This window comes from Scyliorhinus canicula, chromosome 5 (genome assembly GCF_902713615.1).
Source record: "Scyliorhinus canicula chromosome 5, sScyCan1.1, whole genome shotgun sequence".
NCBI lineage: Eukaryota > Metazoa > Chordata > Chondrichthyes > Carcharhiniformes > Scyliorhinidae > Scyliorhinus > Scyliorhinus canicula.
Window position 1 is genome coordinate 168,079,513 of NC_052150.1, and position 18,900 is coordinate 168,098,412.

At 42.3% G+C, this 18,900-nt stretch overlaps 1 protein-coding gene across 1 annotated transcript in view; it reads right to left on the reverse strand.

Moving 5' to 3' along the window:
- The window catches only part of cubn (cubilin (intrinsic factor-cobalamin receptor)), a 450,080-nt gene that overhangs the window by 208,021 nt on the left and 223,159 nt on the right, over nt 1-18,900 (reverse strand). The window contains exons 29-32 of the mRNA XM_038796451.1: nt 13,677-13,805; nt 10,980-11,112; nt 10,595-10,800; nt 8,172-8,353 (exon numbers count right to left, since the gene is read on the reverse strand). Of these exons, the coding sequence (XP_038652379.1) occupies nt 8,172-8,353; nt 10,595-10,800; nt 10,980-11,112; nt 13,677-13,805 (650 nt within the window). The remainder of the gene's footprint in view (nt 1-8,171; nt 8,354-10,594; nt 10,801-10,979; nt 11,113-13,676; nt 13,806-18,900) is intronic.

The window sequence follows — 18,900 nt, forward strand, 5'->3', positions numbered from 1 at the left end:
TCTTTTGCACCTCGTTCACTTCACTTGGGTTTTCCTTTACCACTTTAACAAACCCTACTGTCTTATCCTGTTTTACCACACCAGCCTTCCCAGTGCTTTTTTTCCACTACCAACACTGTGACTTTACATGGCCGAGTTTATTACAGTGAAAACATTTGAAACTTTTCATTTCTTTTACCTGGATTTATTTTTTTCGTCGGAGGTACACTCTCCATATTATCTCCTATCAGATCACCTTTGAGTATTTCTCATGTCCCCAGTTTCTATCCATCACAGGCTGAAACTGATGTTGGAAACCAAACTTTGATTTATGAACTAATTCATAATCATCTGCCATCGCTGCTGCTAATTTCGCCGTTTTAACCCTCTGCTCATCCACAAGAGTTCCCACTACATCAGGAATTGAATTTTTAAACTCCTCCAAAAGTATAATTTCTCGGAGAGCTTCATACGTTTGGTGTATTTTCAAAGTCCTTGTCTACCTATCAAAATTACTGTGTTTGATCCTTTCAAACTCCATGTATGTTTGACCAGGTTCTTTGCTTAAATTTCTAAACCTTTGTCTGTAGGCTTCAGACACTAGTTCATATGCACCTAAGATGGATTTTTTCACCTCTCATACATCTCAGATACCTCCTCTGATAGTAATGCAAACATTTCACTAGCTCTACCTACCAACTTTGTTTGAATCAGTAATGCCCACATGTCCTGTGGCCATTTCATTTTGTTTAGCCACGTTCTAAAATGAAATGAAAAAGGCTTCTATCTCCTTACCTTGCCAATGCATGGATATATTTAATTAGATCCCCACCAAGACTTCGACTACAAAGCTCTTTCACTTTACCCTCATCACTCTCCTCCAACTGTACATCCACCAATTTTAACTGACTGTCATGTTTCATGGCCATTTTCTGGAGTACAAACTCTCTCTCATTTTCTTTTTCCCTGATCTGTATCTCCCTTTCTCTTTCTTTTTCTTTTTGTTCTGCTCGGGCCATTCTTTCTTTTCTCCTTTCTTTCTTTCCTTTTCTTTTTCCTCTCTATCGTATCCCAGCTGCTTTATTCTTTTTCATGTTCAAGTTGCTTAATCTGCAACTGAAAATTTGCCATTTCCAATGAGTCAGACTGTATCTCAGGCATTTTCAAATGCTCAGCTACCGCGGTAAGTACCTCTTCTTTTTGCATGTTGTCAGGTAACGTTAACTGCAATGTTTTTGCCAAATCTAAAAGTCTGCTTTTAGTCTCTGTTCGTAAGGTATTGCGTGTGACCTTATCCACCCCAAAAATGTCAGAGCCTCTGAAAGAGCCATTATCCACAACACACTCCCTACTTAAACTGGAATACCACACCTGAAAAGCAACCACAAATATGCTGACCCATCACTGTCTTTAAGTTCACTAAGCCACCCAATCGATAGATTTTTTTATCCCTCTCAAGCCCCCAATTTGTTATGGTCCAGGGTTTCAAGAACCCCAAAGTGTAACATGGAGTTCACCTGACGCACAAATTTAAATAGATTTTGGTTATGGGGACCAGGGCCTACTTTACATGTGTGATGCAACAGAGAACATAGAGTATTTTTAAACAAAAGCAATGTTTATTCTACGAACCCAGTTAACATTTTATAAGAACATAAGAACCAGGAGCAGGAGTAGGCCATCTGGCTCCTCGAGCCTGCTCCGCCATTCAATGAGATCATGGCTGAACTTCTGTGGACTCAACTCCACTTTCCAGCCTGAACACCATAACCCTTAATCCCTTTATTCTTCAAAAAACTATCTATCTTTGTCTTAAAATCATTTAATGAAGGAGCCTCTACTGCTTCACTGGGCAAGGAATCCATAGATTCACAACCCTTTGGGTGAAGAAGTTCCTCCTAAACACAGTCCTAAATCTACTTCCCCTTATTTTGAGGCTATGCACCCTAGTTCTGCTTTCATCCACCAGTGGAATCAACCTGCCCGCACCTATCCTATCTATTCCCTTCATAATTTTATATGTTTCTATAAGATCCCCCTCATCTTTCTAAATTCCAATGAGTACACTCCCAGTCTACTCAACCTCTCCTCATAATCCAACCCCTTCAGCTCTGGGATTAACCTAGTGAATCTCCTCTACACACCCTCCAGTGCCAGAACGTCCTTTCTCAAGTAAAAAGACCAAAACTGAACACAATACTCCAGGTGTGGCTTCACTAACACCTTATACAATTGCAGCATAACCTCCCTAGTCTTAAACTCCATTCCTCTAAATAACTGATGCATGTAGAAATGGCACAGCAGTTATCATAGGGGATTTTAATCTACATGTCGATTGGTTTAACCAGGTCGGTCAAGGCAACCTTGAAGAGGAGTTTATAGAATTTATCCGCGATAGTTTCCTAGAACAGTATGTACTGAAACCTACGAGGGAACAAGCGGTACTAGATCTTGTCCTGTGTAACGAGACAGGATTGATTCATGATCTCATAGTTAGGGATCCTCTCGGAAGGAGCGATCACAACATGGTGGAATATAAAATACAGATGGAGGGTGAGAAGGTAAAATCAAATACTAGTGTTTTGTGCTTAAACAAAGGAGATTGCAATGGGATGAGAGAAGAACTAGCTAAGGTAGACTGGGAGCAAAGACTTTATGGTGGAACAGTTGAGGAACAGTGGAGAACCTTCCAAGCGATTTTTCACAGTGCTCAGCAAAGGTTTATACCAACAAAAAGGAAGGACGGTAGAAAGAGGGAGAATCGACCGTGGATATCTAAGGAAATAAGGGAGAGTATCAAATTAAAGGAAAAAGCATACAAAGTGGCAAAGATTAGTGGGAGACTAGAGGACTGGGAAATCTTTAGGGGGCAACAGAAAGCTTGTTCCCTCATAGGTTCCATAAACCCCCCCCCCCCCCCCGGACAGGCGCCCCCTTAAAGCCCCCCTGGACAGGCGCCGGAATGTGGCGACTAGGGGCTTTTCACAGTCACTTCATTGAAGTCTACTCATGACAATAAGCGATTTTCATTTTTCATTTCATTTCTACATGCATCAGTTATTTCTTTGTTTATTGTCTGTCCCACCATAATGTTACTATTTGGTGGCCTATGGACTACTCCTATCATTGACTTTTTCGCCTTACTATTCCTGATTTCGACCCAAAGGATTCAACCTTATCCTCCATAGCTCCGATGTCATCCCTCACTGTTGCCCGGATGTCATCCTTAAATAACAGAGCAACACCACCTCCCTTACCATCCACTCTGTCCTTCCAAATAGTTTGATACTCTCGGATATTTAACTCCCAGTCGTGACCATCCTTTAACCATGTTTCAGTAATGGCCACTAAATCATAGTCATTCACGATGATTTGTGCCATCAACTCATTGACTTTATTCTGAATACTACGAGCATTCAGATGAAGTACACTTATGTTGGGTTTTTTTTAACCTCTGTTTTGAATCTTAACATCTCCAGTTTTATTCCTTTTAGTATTACTGGGCCTATTCACTGAGCTCCCCTCAGTCACTGTACCTTGTATTGTCGCCCTTTTTGATTTTTGACTTTGGCTTCTCTGCCTTACACTTTCCCCCTTACTTCCTTTCCCTTCTGTCCCTGTTTTACTACCTTCCAACGTCCTGCATTGGTTCCCATCCCCCTGCTACATTAGTTTAAACCTTCCCCAACAACTCTAGAAAACACCCTCCCTAGGACATCGGTTCCAGTCCTGCCCAGGTGCAGACCAGTTTGTACTGGTCCCACCTCCCCCAGAACCGGTTCCAATGCCCCAGGAATTTGAATCCCTCCCTCTTGCACCATCTCTCGAGCCACGCATTCATCCTATCTATCCTGACATTCCTACTCTGACTAGCTCGTGGCACTGGTAGCAATCCTGAGATTACTACCTTTGAGGTCCTACTTTTTAGTTTAACTCCTAACTCCCTGAATTCAGCTTGTAGGACCTCGTCCCATTTTTTAACCTATATCGTTGGTGTCTATGTGCACCACGACACCTGGCTGTTCACCCTCTCCCCCCCCCCCCCCCCCCACCACCCCCGAGAATATCCTGCAGCCGCTCTGAGACATCCTTGACCCTTGCACAAGGGAGGCAACATACCATCCTGGAGTCTCAATTGTGTCCGCAGAATCGCCTGTCTATTCCCCTTACAATTGAGTCCCCTATCACTATAGCCCTGCCATTTTTCTTCCTGCCCTGCTGCACAGCAGCAGAGCCAGCCACGGTGCCATGAACCTTGCTGATGCTGCCTTCCCCTGGTGAGCCATCTCCCTCAACAGTATCCAAAAGGTATATCTGTTTTGCAGGGAGATGACCACAGGGGACACCTGCACTGCCTTCCTACTCGTGCTCTGTCTTTTGGTCACCCATTTTCTATCTCCCTCAGTAACTTTCACCTGCGGTGTGACCAATGTGCTATCCACGACCTCCTCAGAATCGCGGATGCTCCAAAGTGAGTCCATCCGCAGCTCCAGAGCCGTCAAGCGGTCTAATAGGAGCTGCAACTGAAGACACTTCTTGCAGGTGAAGGAGCCAGGGACAGTGGCCGTGTGCCTGAGCTCCCACATTGCACACGAGGAGCAAGATATGGGTCTGGGATCTCCTGCCATGTCTTAAACCTTAGGTAAACTTATACAACTACAATTTTTTTTAAAACGGAAGAAAAATAAATAAATTAGACAATGAAAAGAAAAACTACTTACCAGTAACTATTGAGCAACTATAACAATAATTGCATGAGATCTTTACTTTAACTTTGATACTGGTGATAAGGTTGGCAAGATCTGACTACGGTAACTATACGTAACTGCACCAGCCATCTGCACTAGTCTGCTATTGCCCTGGTGACAGTACACCCGAGAGAGAGAGAGACCCAATGTGGTTGCCTTTTATACCCCTGTTGGTCTGGCCCTCTAGTGATCATGTGCTGCTACTGATTACACATTAACCCCTTGTGTACATGCACATATAGAGATCACTACGCCCCCCACATCGACAGTTCATCCTTTGATGTTAGTTTCCCTGTTGTTTGACCTTTCACATCTTTTGTCCTCTCTGGGGACTGCCATTAGCACTCTTTCCCCTTGGTTTCTGTGGCCAGTAGCACCCGGTTTCCCTGGGTTTCGGTGGCTCTGACTCATCTTTCATTCTCACTCCACAGTATAAATATTTCCCACTTTCTCTGTCTGTTAGGTTTGACAAAAGAGTCATTGGACTCGAAACATTAGCTCTTTTCTCTCTTTACAGATGCTGCCAGACCTAGAACATAGAACATAGAACAGTACAGCACAGAACAGGCCCTTTGGCCCTCAATGTTGTGCCGAGCCATGATCACCCTACTCAAACTCACATATCCACCCTATACCCGTAACCCAACAACCTCCCCTTAACCTTACTTTTATTAGGACACTATGGGCAATTTAGCATGGCCAATCCACCTAACCCGCACATCTTTGGACTGTGGGAGGAAACCGGAGCACCCGGAGGAAACCCACGCACACAGGGGGAGGACGTGCAGACTCCACACAGACAGTGACCCAAGCCGGGATTCGAACCTGGGACCCTGGAGCTGTGAAGCATTGATGCTAACCACCATGCTACCCTGCTGAGATTTTCCAGCATTTTCTCTTTCATTTCAGATTCCAGCATCCATAGTAATTTGTTTTTATTCTTTAGCTTGCACAGATTCATACACATCTTGCTGTGCAGCTTCTCCAAATCTAAAACAAATCTAAAACAAAACTAAGAAGCAGCTTTTCAGCTCAAAATGAAAGTGAAAGACAGAAAGACAGCCCAGCTCCACCCACTATTGCCATCACTACTGACATCACTACTGCCATTTGAGAAACACACATTTCTTAAAGGGACTCTTGCATGACAAAGGGCAATTTAGCATGGCCAATCTACCTAAGCTGCACATCTTTGGACTGTGGGAGGAAACTTGAGCACCCGAAGGAAACCCATGCAGACATGGGGAGAATGTGCAAACTCCATGCAGGAAGTCACCCAAGTTAGAATTGAACCTGGGTTCCTGACATTGGGAGACGGCAGCATGGCATTCGAGTCGGCACCTGGCGTCGATCCTGATTTTGCCCCGACGACCAACAATTGGGGAACACATTCTGGGCGTCCCAGGGGACAGTGAATCCAGCCCATTATATTTAGTGAGAAAAAAATACCAGGTTTGTTTTCTTTTTTGAGAATAATTTGTAGTGTTGTATCTTGGTTTTTTTTTAACGCCACTTGATGGTGATGGAGGCGTTTAGCTCACTGGTGAATTGCTGCTATTATCAGAACTGAGGGAGCACAGGTTAACAGCAGAGTGAGAAGGGGTACTGGATCTGTCAGAGTTATTTTGACTATCTTAAGACACATTAGCCAGGATACTCAGTTTGGGAGACTATGTTCTCCCACCAGAGCTGAATTGCACTGGTTGTGAAGTCATTGTGAACCATTTGCATTTATTTATTTCCATGCTCCTGCTGACGTGCAATGTGGAATTCATTCACACCGCCAGCGAGGGGCCGCAGCATGGCGTTCGAGTCGGCACCCGGCGTCGATCCTGATTTTGTCCCGATGCCCAACTCTCAATTCAATTAGGGAACACATTCTGGGCGTCCCAGGGGTTTTTATTGGCATTTTGCTAAGCATATGGATAGTTCCTGTATCTCTTTTGTGGTTTTTAATTTTGAACCAATCAACAAATTGTTATGCTGAAGATATGATGGAAAAAGCACGGCATCGGGAAGTATGACAAACAAAATGATATATTTCATAGAATTTACAGTGCAGAAGGAGGCCATTCGGCCTATCGAGTCTGCACCAGTTCTTGGAAAGACCACCCTATCCAAACCCACAGCTCCACCCTATCCCCATAACACAGTAACCCCACCCAACACTAAGGGCAATTTTGGACACTAAGGACAATTTAGCATGACTAATCCACCTAACCTGCACATCTTTGCACTGTGGGAGGAAACCGGAGCACCCCGAGGAAACCCACGCACACATGGGGAGAAGGTGCAGACTGCACACAGTGACCCAAGCCGGGAATCGAACCTGGGACCCTGGAGGTGTGAAGCAATTGTGCTAACCACTATGCTACTGTGCTGCCTGAACACAGAATTATTATCAATTATAGATGTAGGGAGATTTAATTATTCTTGGGTAATCACGCAAAATGGGTGATTGCGAATTGGCAGCCTGTTTTACACCCCACCCGATTTTCCATTCCATTGATTTCTTGTTTTTTTTCCATTCAGATTTCACCTCCTCTTTAAGAGGTGCTGGTAGCCTTCGTGTGCCATCAGCCAATAGCGCAGACAATGCTGGCGGTTCAAGGGGCAAGGTTTAGAGGAGATGTACGAGGTAGGTTTTTTTACACTGAAGGTAGTGGGTGCCTGGAGCTCGCTGCCGGAGGAGGTGGTGGAAGCAGGGACGAGAGTGACGTTAAGGGGCACCTTGACAAATACATGAATAGGATGGGAATAGAGAGATACGGACCCCGGAAATGTAGAAGATTTCAGTTCAGGCGGGCAGCATGGTCGGCGCAGGCTTGGAGGGCTGAAGAGCCTGTTCCTGTGCTGTACGTTTCTTTGTTCTTTGCCCACCTGCATCCTGCCTCCTGCATGCCAATTTTCAGGCCGAATCAGGCTCAGCTGATGTTGATGTTTAATTGTTATATTTGGTTGTTGGTAATGTTCCCTGTAAAAACTCACCATTACATGTGGCCAATCTATTTTAAATGTCAGCAGTTGTAGTATTTAATCCAGAACATGACTTGCATGCTATCTTTCAGGCTTCTGCATGGCTGTGCACATATTCAGTTTTGGGGGACTTTGGTCATTGTCAATGGCAAAGCCCAATCATTTCTAATATATTGGAACACTAGGATTATTATTGAAACTGAATATACAATTGACGTGAATGGTAAATTTACCATATGACAATGCATTCACATCATGTGATAATAGGCATTTCCCTGTAATGCATTAAGTGGTACACAGAAAGATGTGTGGGCATAAATGATATAATACTGCCTATTGAAAGAGTTGCCAAAATGTTGAAGTTTTACTGTGACTTTCAACTAAAATGCAAAAATCAAATATGTAAAATCAAATCAAATATATTCACTGTTTTCATCAATATCTTCCTGAGATTGAAGGATTACTTACCATCAATTTATCATATCTGCATCTATGTATTGCATCAATATCCAACTCCAGTATTCTGACATGAACAGTATGGGATGCAGCAACAGTAATTGTCCAGTGGTAGTTGACACCGTGTGGGTAATGCAAAGGCCACAGCGGAGATGTAATTTGTCCTCGGACTCCCACAATCTCATTGCCATATACTGAAACAAACACATTTTAGTTCAAGCTCCTTACATTCACATCTGGCCTATTCACAAAAATAACAAATAGTTTTCTTTCATCTATAAAGTATAAAATTCAGTTTAAAATCAATAAATCCAATGTTCAGGTTATCAGCTTACAATTTATTCTTCTAGATCAGTCCAGCTACTAATGCTCTCAGGCCTTCAAGTTGTACAAGTATTCTAAACTGTACAAATATATGAAACACAAAAAAGTCTAAATAAACTAAGGTGTTATTTCATATCTTAAACTGGCTCTTTACACATGATATGGAATGGCAATTGTACAGTGAAATTAAGCATAGCAGCAACATTAAAACTTCGAACAAACTAATATACCTCCAACTCCTCCAAACTTGACACTGAAAAAACTTCCATTCATAAAATCCATTCAAAACTTTTTAATATCAAGTGGTAAATCACTTATAAGAACAAATAAACCTTGATTGGGACCTCACTCAAAGCAATCTAATATTTAAATAAACTCTTCAAACTATCAATAAATCTGTGATCTCAGAACCTCCTCATCCTCACTGAGATAATTGTAGCTTTTGAAACTCAGCCAAGAATTCGTAATGACATTATAATATCCCTCGGAAATGCCAACACAGAATACTATTGAAACTGAATATCCAGATGTTATTTTTTTCTAACCTGCAGCAAATAGCCTGTCAATCAAAGCAGCCCAGCAGAATATTTATTCATTCTCAGTGACAGCTGTAGCCTGTTTTTTCCTAAGTTTAAAAAAACAGGGGATGTTCAAAATAAATTCACATCATGACAGTTCTCCATATCGTATCCTCCCTGAAGAGCACTTACATCTGTCCATAAATTTGTGTCTCTTAAATTATGGGTTAAGACTCTTGCAACAGTGAAACTGGGGTCTGTTTGAACTTAGCAATGACACTGCTGAGTTTTAGTTTCTCTTCTGTTTAAATGACCACCTTCCCTTTCTCCTATTGACAAAAATTGGATCGGTTAGAAACAGGAGCAGCACTCCCACATCTGAGTCCCCCTCGCCAATTTTAAATGTCCCCAGCATCTTCCTGACTCCATGAAATTTCAGTCTTTACTCTCAACCGCAAATTGTATTACACAACTCCTTTTCCTTCATTCAAGTCATTAATAAAGGTTGAACAATGGAGGTTTTACAACAGATCCATGGGGAACACTACTACCACATCCCACCATTCAAAAAAATGTTCCCTTTATCTCTGCTGTCTAACTCCCATATTTTAATTATTATTGATTGCGTTACAAGCTTACCTATAATTCTGTCTGCTTTCATCATTCCTAATAACTTCATGGGCATAGCCTTATGAATTATCTCTGAAAAATCCACATAGATATCATCCACTGCCATTCCCCTATCCATCATGCCAATGGTTTCAGAAGCAAAACATCAACTAAACCAATCAGACATCATTTAACTTTCGTAAAGTCATGACTCTCCTTGAACATCTCACACTTACCCAAGTGCTCAGTCATACCACATATTTAATCCACGAAGATGCCCTCATGATTTAGTTTTAGGTTTCTTGCAAAGACCACCAGCAAAGCCATGTCTTTGTGCTTCAGCTGGTTTAATGAAACGTTTGCTTGTACCCACCCTATTTTGTAATTAAGTGACCTGCTAAAGTATGGTATCAAAACTGTTTAATTCAGAAATTCCAGGGATTGGGATCTTAACAGAAGTATGAAAGCACTGTTGTAATTCGATATTTTCCTTAATCCTATAAAACAATTAAAGTTATCAATGGCAGCTATAATACAGCTTTCAAGCTATTTTTGGAAAACATCCCTCGAGCCAAAGTTATTTGTTGATTAACAATACATCATTTAGCAAACACTTGCTGGTAAAAGGAAGAAGAGAGATTATTTGTCCAAAAAGACAACAATTGGAGAACAATTGCTTTGGCTGCCATACGTAGTCATAATGTTAATGTATTTTTATCATCAATAAATTAAAAACAAAAATGTAAAAAAGTACAGAGAAAAAGCAAGGGAATATGGTTAAATGGGTAATTTTCCAGAGTTGATAGATTATGATGGGGCAAATGACCTCCTATACCATCACCAGTTTTTTAAAAGTCTTCACTGAAGGTAATAAGAATCACAATGTTGTTTGGCATAACAAGCAAAGCATTTCATCTTCCATATTTGCCAAATGTTTAAGTTTAAAGCATGTGACAAGCTTTGTGTTCGAAATCCATTACTTACAATGAGAGAAAATGGCCCTGAATCTACCGCCAGGGGCTGATGAATCAGAAACAAATTTCACCCACAGGATGTGTCCCATAATTGACGTGTAATTTCCAGGTGAATGACGACCACAGTAACGTTCGACTAGCTGTCCAGTGGCATTCCCTTCTCGAATTTCAAGGTAATCCGAGGAACAGAATGAAGTATACGGCATATCAAATGTTCTGTTCAACATAAACAAAATTAACAATACAATTCATGTGTTGAGTTATCTAATGGCACAGGAGAGATCCAAACTAAACATTACTGCAATAATAACATTTTAAATTAAATAAATAAAAATCCAAGGAACTGTATCCTTCAGGTATTGATGTAAAACATGAATTATGTAAATGTTAATTACATGAAGGATAGTTGGACACGGTTACCAGGTGAACTGATGATATGCCAGACACACTCATAGCTTGATGGAGAATCATCAGGATAGTTGGGACTATTGAATGCTCCAGTCTTCATGTGATACATCCCACCACATGCTGTGGACGGAATAATAGTGCACAACTCTTACTAGCTTGAATCCACATTTTCCAAGACATAGCTATATAAAATTTTACTGATTGCCAAATTAATCAAACAAGTTTCATGAATTTGTTAAACACAACACATCTTGCATAATCTTTAAACCTTCCCTAAAGCTGAAATTCCAATTTAATCTTCTAAATTATTATCTGAAAATTTTCTCCTGCTCCTTTCCATTCATGTCTACCAGCTGATAATTGCCACAGAAGTTCCAGGAATGACCATCTCCAATAAGAGAGGATCTAACCATTGACATTCAATGGCATTATAATCACTGAATTCCCCGCTATTAGTTCCTTGGCGTTACCATTGACTAGAAACTGAACTGGACTAGCCATATAAATACTATGGCTACAATAGCAGATCAAAGGCTCGGAATCCTGCAGTGAGTAACTCACCTCCTGACTCCTCAAAGCCTGTCCACCATCTACAAGGTACAAGTCAGGAATGTGATGCAATACTTCCCACTTACCTGGATGAGTGCAGCTCCAACAACACTCAAGAAACTCAACACCATCCAGGACAAATCAGCCCGCTTGATTGCTACCCTTTCCACAAAAATTCAAGTTGCGGATAGTGATGAAGATTGTCAGAGAATAGAGCAGGATATAGATAGGCTGCAAAATTGGGCGGAGAAATGACATGGAATTTAACCTGCACAAATGCGAGGTGATGCATTTTGGTAGATCCAATTCAGGTGGGAGCTCTAAAATAAATGGCAGAACCATCAGGAGCACAGACACAGAGATCTGGATGTGCAGGTCCACAGATCCTTAAAAGTGGCACCACAGATGGGAATGGTGGTAAAGAAAGCATATGGCATGCTTGCCTTCATCAGACGAGGCATCGAGTATAAAAGTTTGCAAATTTTTTTAAAAATAGTTATATAAAACATTGGTTAGGCCACATTTGGAATACTGTGTCCAATTCTGGTCATCACACTACTAGAAGGAAGTGGAGGCTTTGGAGAGAGTACAGAAAAGGTTTACCACGATGTTGCCTGGTATGGATGGTATCAGCTATGAGGAGAGATTGAATAAACTGGGATTGTTCTCCCTAGAAAGACGGAGGCTGAGGGGCGACCTGATGAAAGTTTATAAAATGATGATGTATTATACATAGGGCGAAGAGTTGGAGGCTTTTTCCCAGGGCGGAAATTACAATTATAAGGGGGCAAAAGATAAAGGTATGGGGGGGGAATAGATTCAGTAGAGATGTGCGGGGGAGGTTTTTTTACACAGAGGGTGGTGGTGACCTGGAATGTACTGCCAAGTGAGGTGGTTGAGGCAGATACGTTAGCGACCTTTAAGACTTATCTAAATCGACACATGATTCCAGGAACATTGGAACAGTTCTGGAAGGTCGGAGGATAGAGTTAGCTAAAATGGACTGGGTGGCTAGATTAGCAGGAAAGACAGTAAATAAGCTGTGACAGACATTTAAAGGGGTAATTCATGACTCTCAGCAAACATATTTCCCAGTAAGGTGGGATCAGTACAAACTGGATGGGTACCACCTGGGCAGGACTGGGACTGATGACCCAGGGCACATGTTTGCTAGTACCTGTATGGTTGGGGAGGGGTTAACCTAGAATAACAGGGGACTGGGAACATAAGCACGGTGATGAGGGAAATTGAAACAAGGACAGTAATAAAAGAAAGGACAGTAAAATGCAAAAACTGTAGACAGGGAATCAAGGATGAGAGGTAAATGGGGCCACAATACAAAGAAAGGTTGGGATGATTAATAATAGCAAAAGGCAAGCCTAAAGGCTTTTTTATTCTAATGCCCGAAGCACTTGGAAGAAGGTAGATTAACTGATTGCACAAAGTGAACATAGGCCCCTTAGAAAATGAATATGGGGAGATAGTTATGGGGAACAAGGAAATGGCAGAGGAGTTAAAGACATATTTTGCAGTGGAATATACTTTGACCATCCCATTAATACTAAAGAATACAGGGGAGGAATTAAATACCATCACAAGAGACGTAGCATTAGACGAACTAATGGGGCTATAAGCAGATAAGTCACCCTGCCCTGACGGCTTGCACCCTAAGATCCAGAAGAAGTAGCTCCCTCAAGTTCCTATTCCAATTTCCCTTTGAAATCAATCATCTTTGCTTCCTCAATTGTTGTAGGCAGCAATTTCCAGGTCATCACCACTTGCTGCCTTTTTCCTCATCGTCCCCCTGCATCTCTTGCCTAAAATCTTAAATGTTAAAATAGGTTTATTCCATTTTGCAGTGTGTTCTATATCTATTCATTTGTTACAATCGTCCCATTGTATTAGTCCCAAGCATTAGTATGAAGTTCCTAATGCTTGTTGCTCTGCACTTTTACTAATACTACCCAGCTAAGGGATTAGTTCAGTTAAATAGCTAGATAATGAACTATCTGAAAGCTAAGGTAATACAGAAGATCCTTGGACCTAATTTGAAATTAGCTTCAATGACAAGTAACAAAATTGAAGTTTGCTCTGCATGACCTTCTTGAGTTTTGAAGTGATATAAATATATTCACCTGATGTCGATGCAGCATAAGTAACTCGGTAACCTTTGAATGAGTTGACGTTGTTGGAGATGAAGTTGACAAACAAGGCATCACTGAATGACGTGATGGGTTGAGGGATTGAGCTTCCACAGTAACGACCTACAAAACATGGAAGTAAATTAAAGCACGCAGCACACTACTTGAAGCTTGGAGGAGCCCTTGTGGTGCAGTGGTAGTGCCCCTATCGCTAGGATTTGAGTCCAATGCCAGGACTTGTTGGCCACTGAAGCAGTGTTCAACATGGTTCTTCGGGCAGATAATCATCTATATCCTTTATAAAGACATTCAAACTTCCAATTGATAATTGAAAGAGTTACACCACAGGATTTCATGTTTTAAAACTTTTAACAAATGATTAAAAGCATTTTTGACGAAGCACCATTTCCTTTTGTAGGCATTAGTTTTCTTTTAATACTTCAAAGATTATCATAGAATTTACAGTGCAGAAGGAGGCCATTCAGCCCAATAGAGTCTGCACCGGCCCTTGGAAAGAACACACCATCCAAGCCCACACCTCCACCCTATCCCCGTAACCCAGTAACCCCACTTGACGTTTTGTACACGAAGGACAATTTATCATGTTCAATCCACCAAACCTGCACATCTTTGGACTTTGGGAGGAAACTGGAGCGCCCAGAGGAAACTCATGCAGACACGAGGAGAATGTGCAGACTCCGCTCAGACAGTGACCGAAGCCGGGATTTGAACCTCGGACCCTGGAGCTGTGAAGACACTGTGCTACCGTGCCGCCCACATCTTTAAACTACTGAATGGAAAACTCCAATTTTATACTTATCGTACATTGCAATCTTCAGGAGATTACAGTCCTTGTAGCAAATGGTCCATGATTGCTCCCAGCTTCCAATGGGTTCCCATATCCCCATTTCGCTGAACAGTAACTTCAAATGACCATCCCCAAGTGCTTTCCTCAGTTTTCGGAAAATTTATTCAATCAACCATGAGCAGTAAAGCCTGTTCTTCCCGCCTCACCATGCCAAGGTGGATTTGCCAGAATCTTTAGATAGCTGCAGGATCTGTTTGTTTGCCTGGAGACCATACCCTCCCACATTTGTCTGTGTAACTCACAAAGGCCAACAACCCCTTCTCTCTGTTGACCATACAAAACTGCAGTCTGTTTAAGATATTCATTGATTTGTAGGGAAGCCTGTAACCTGATCTCAAAAAATCTTCCTCTGCACACTGCCCCATGGCAATTTGAAACACCTTATCCTTGCATCCAGCTAGAAATATGGATTAGCTATTCTTGAACCCAAGTCTCTTTCATCTTAGAAGTAAAAGTACAGTTTATAGAACAACTGTTTATAACCCAATAGATTTGACAACTTTCTGACACTTTGGGAGAATCAGAGCCCACTCAATGTGAACTCGGATATTGTCGCCATTGTCTACAACTACAAACACCTTACCCCACCATCTCAGCAGCACAATCTGGATCTCCCTTTAATATTTAACTAACCTAGGCCTGTTTTCAAGCAGACTTTAAAATAGGTCACATTCCCCTCCATTTAACCTCAAAGATAACACTCTTATAAACTTCACAATTGTAGAAACACAGAAAACACACACACACACACACACACACACACACACACCACTCTCAACTGAGGAAAAAGTTGAACACAACATAGTGACATTTTAAATGAGCTCATTCAAGCCAATACACTGGGGACAATTATTACGCACTTGAATCTAATATAAAATGCTGAGCAGCTGCTATTTCAATTAAAAACATGGCAGCTATATTACATTTCTGAGGCAAATCATACATTTGTGAAAGATTCCCAATGCCTATTTATTCTCAGATTATTGATTTTTAAGATATGAATCTAAATTACTCTCACTTAATCCCTCAATGCTACAACAATTTCCAGGGCATAGTTATGCAGGACGTTTTACAATCTCATGAAACCTCAAAGTGTTTAGTAGCTGCTCAAGTAATTCTGAAATGCAGGCACACATGTTCCATCAAGATTGCAAGCTCCAACAAACAACAAAATATGATGTTAGTGGTCAGATAAATATGGGTGAAAATACTGAACTTATGTTCAAAATAATACCATAAAATAGTCATATGTCATACACATGCGCAAGACCTTATTTGATGCAACCCACATTTGTGTGAAGTAATGTCCATTGCTTCACCTGTGCCTTTAAGCTATATTTATTGCATCTGGACTGGTTTTACATTATGGCGAAATGGAAAATTTCTAAATATTCTGGCAAAAACGTTAAGAAGTCTTCCGAGTATTTCTTTGTCCAGCGATTTTGCATTGAATATTGCCAATGTTAGAACCCGGGACTAGGATCAAGGATCAAGCTTGACAGGGCAATTGTTGGGAAATCTTGCTGCACTAAAAGGAATGGCCAAGGTCATATATACTGCAGACAACTAATGGGACGATTGGCAAGAACCTGAGAATCTTCCATTTCAAATTCAACAGGAAAATAAGATTTTGGAGGAAAACAGTGAGCTTCAACCAGCACCAGATGAATCAGAGTCTGAAAGTGCTTTCATTAAAATGTTATTATCTATTCAAGTATTCATGAAGTTCTTATTGTTGTGTTATTTTAGGCCATTGAATTATCAATGCCAAAATAGGCATGATGGTTAAATAAGCACTTTATTATAAAGATAAACTGAAATTCCACAAGCATTCAACTGATTTTCCTCTGGGGTTACTGTAGAAAACTGGATGAAATCTATTGGAGCTTCAGCCCTATTGACCTATTAGAATCAGCAAATTCATTCAGGAGCAAAATAATCTTGTGTTTGTTACCAGACCTGGGATAGTCTATCCTGAAATCCAGTAAAGATGTTTTTGCTTTGTTAGCTCAAAAGAAGGGTGATGTGACGAGAATGAATTTCCACTGTAAGAGAACTAGTTAGGCATAGTCTAAAATGAGATTGGAATGCTAACAGTTCCTTCAAATAACTAATGGATGCATCTGGAGTATGTTGTAGAGATAAACTCAAATTCTGCTCAGTTTCTCCTTGTAAATAAAGGACACTTACTTAAAAACTAAAACAAACATCAGCACAGACCAATGTACATACTAGTCAATATTACTTGGTTAAATTTTCTAGTTTCCATATAATAGCAAAACACGACAGGCGCTGGAAATCTGAATTAAAATATAAATGCTGAAAACACTCAGTAGGTCAGGCAGCGTCACTGGAGAGAGAAACAGAGTTAATTGGCTGGATTTACCCCTTCGAGATGGGAAACTGAGTCGAGCCATTTCCTAACATCATGTTTCCGATTTCTGAACGATAGCCACCTGGAAGTTTCATGTTCCAGAGACAAGCCTGGCTGGGCCGTCTCCTCCACTTTTTGATGCGGACCCAAGGAAAACACATGGGTGGGTAGCCTCGGTCATCAGATTGGTAAGACTGCCTCCATTCACTGAAACACGACCAAGTTGTCTATGGAGTTGTCAGGTTCTGTATCACTTACACTTCATTCCGTCCCACCACAAAACCCCCTTAATGCCTTCCTGCATCCTCCATGCCTCCTATGCATTATTCGTATCTCTTCGTTCTCCCTCCATGCTCACTCACTCATTGTCCATGATATACAGGAGCCATACAGCAGTGGGCAGCATTTTAAATGCTCAGTAAATTCATAGAAATAATCTATTCAAACTCCCTTTGGAAATCATAGAATCCCTACAGTGCAGAAGGAGGCCATTCAGACCAGCCCTCTGAAAGATCACCCTACCTATGCCCAAACCCTACACAATCCCACCTAGGGCCAATTTAGCATCAACCTGGGTACCGTAATACCTCTAATAGCGACTACCACATTCACCCCCTGTTTTAAAAAAAAGAGTCTGGCGGGGGTGGTGGTTTCGCGTTATACAGCGGCAGAGGTTGAGATTATGGTGGTACCCGCCGGTGGTACAGTGTTTTGCCTTATTGCATGTCACAACTATTTACAGTCTTCATTTACATGCGCATATCAAAATGAAGCAATCAGTCGATCGGGGGCCCAGGTCATCCTCTGTGACCGTTGCAGTTTCGGTGGTGATGCAGGCGCTGGCTCAGGCATCCGTGACTCCAGGAGCGTGACTTTGGCTTCTTCGGTAGCTTCATCACCCCTGGGTGGGACCAGTGGAAGAACCGATCCAGCTGGGAAGGGGGCAGCCATGGGGTGGGCTGGCGGGAAGGAGGGTGGGGTTGGTGGGTGGGGATCCAGTGGGCCGTCGGGGTACGCCACGTAGGCGTACTGAGGGTTAGCATGAAGGAGGTGGACCCTCTTGACCAATGGGTCCGACTTGTGCGCCGGCATTTGTTTGCGGAGCAGAATGGGTCCAGGAGTTGCCAGCCAGGTTGGGAGTGAGATCCCGGAAGAGGACTTTCTAGGGAAAACAAGGAGACGTTCATGAGGTGTTTCGTTGGTCGTGGTACACAGCAGTGATCGGATGGAGTGGAGTGCACCGGGAAGGACCTCCTGCCGGTGGGAGACTGGGAGATTCTTGGACAGTAGGGCCAGTAGGATGGTCTTCCAGACTGTTCCATTCTCCCTCTCTACCTGTCCGTTTCCCCGGGGGTTATAACTGGTCATCCTGCTCGAGGCAATGCCCTTGCTGAGCAGGAATTGATGCAGTTCGTTGCTCATGAAGGAGGACCCCCTATCGCTGTGTATGTAGGAGGCGAAACCGAACAGGGTAAAGATACCGTGGAGGGCCTTTATGACGGTGGCTGCGGTCATGTCGGGGCAGGGGATGGCGAATGGGAACCGGGGGTACTCGTCAATCACGTCCAGGAAGTACGTGTTTTGGTCGGTGGAGGGGAGGGACCCTTTGAAATCCATACTGAGGCGTTCAAAGGGATGGGAAGCTTTTACCAGGTGCGCTTTCTCTGGCCTGTAGATGAGCGGCTTGCACTCCGTGCAGATTTGGCAGTTCCTGGTGGCGGTCTGACCTCCTCGATGGAGTAGGGCAGGTTGCGGGTCTTGATAAAATGGCATAATCGAGTGACCCCTGGGTGGCAGAGGTCCACATGGAGGAATTTTTGGATGTTGGTGTCGTGGTCCTGCTTGTCGTGGCCACAGATCGTGACATTGTCGAGGTATGGAACCGTGGCCAGCAAACCATACCAGTCAACCATTCGGTCCATCTCCTGTTGGAAGACCAAGACTCCATTTGTGACACCGAAGGGAACCCTCAGGAA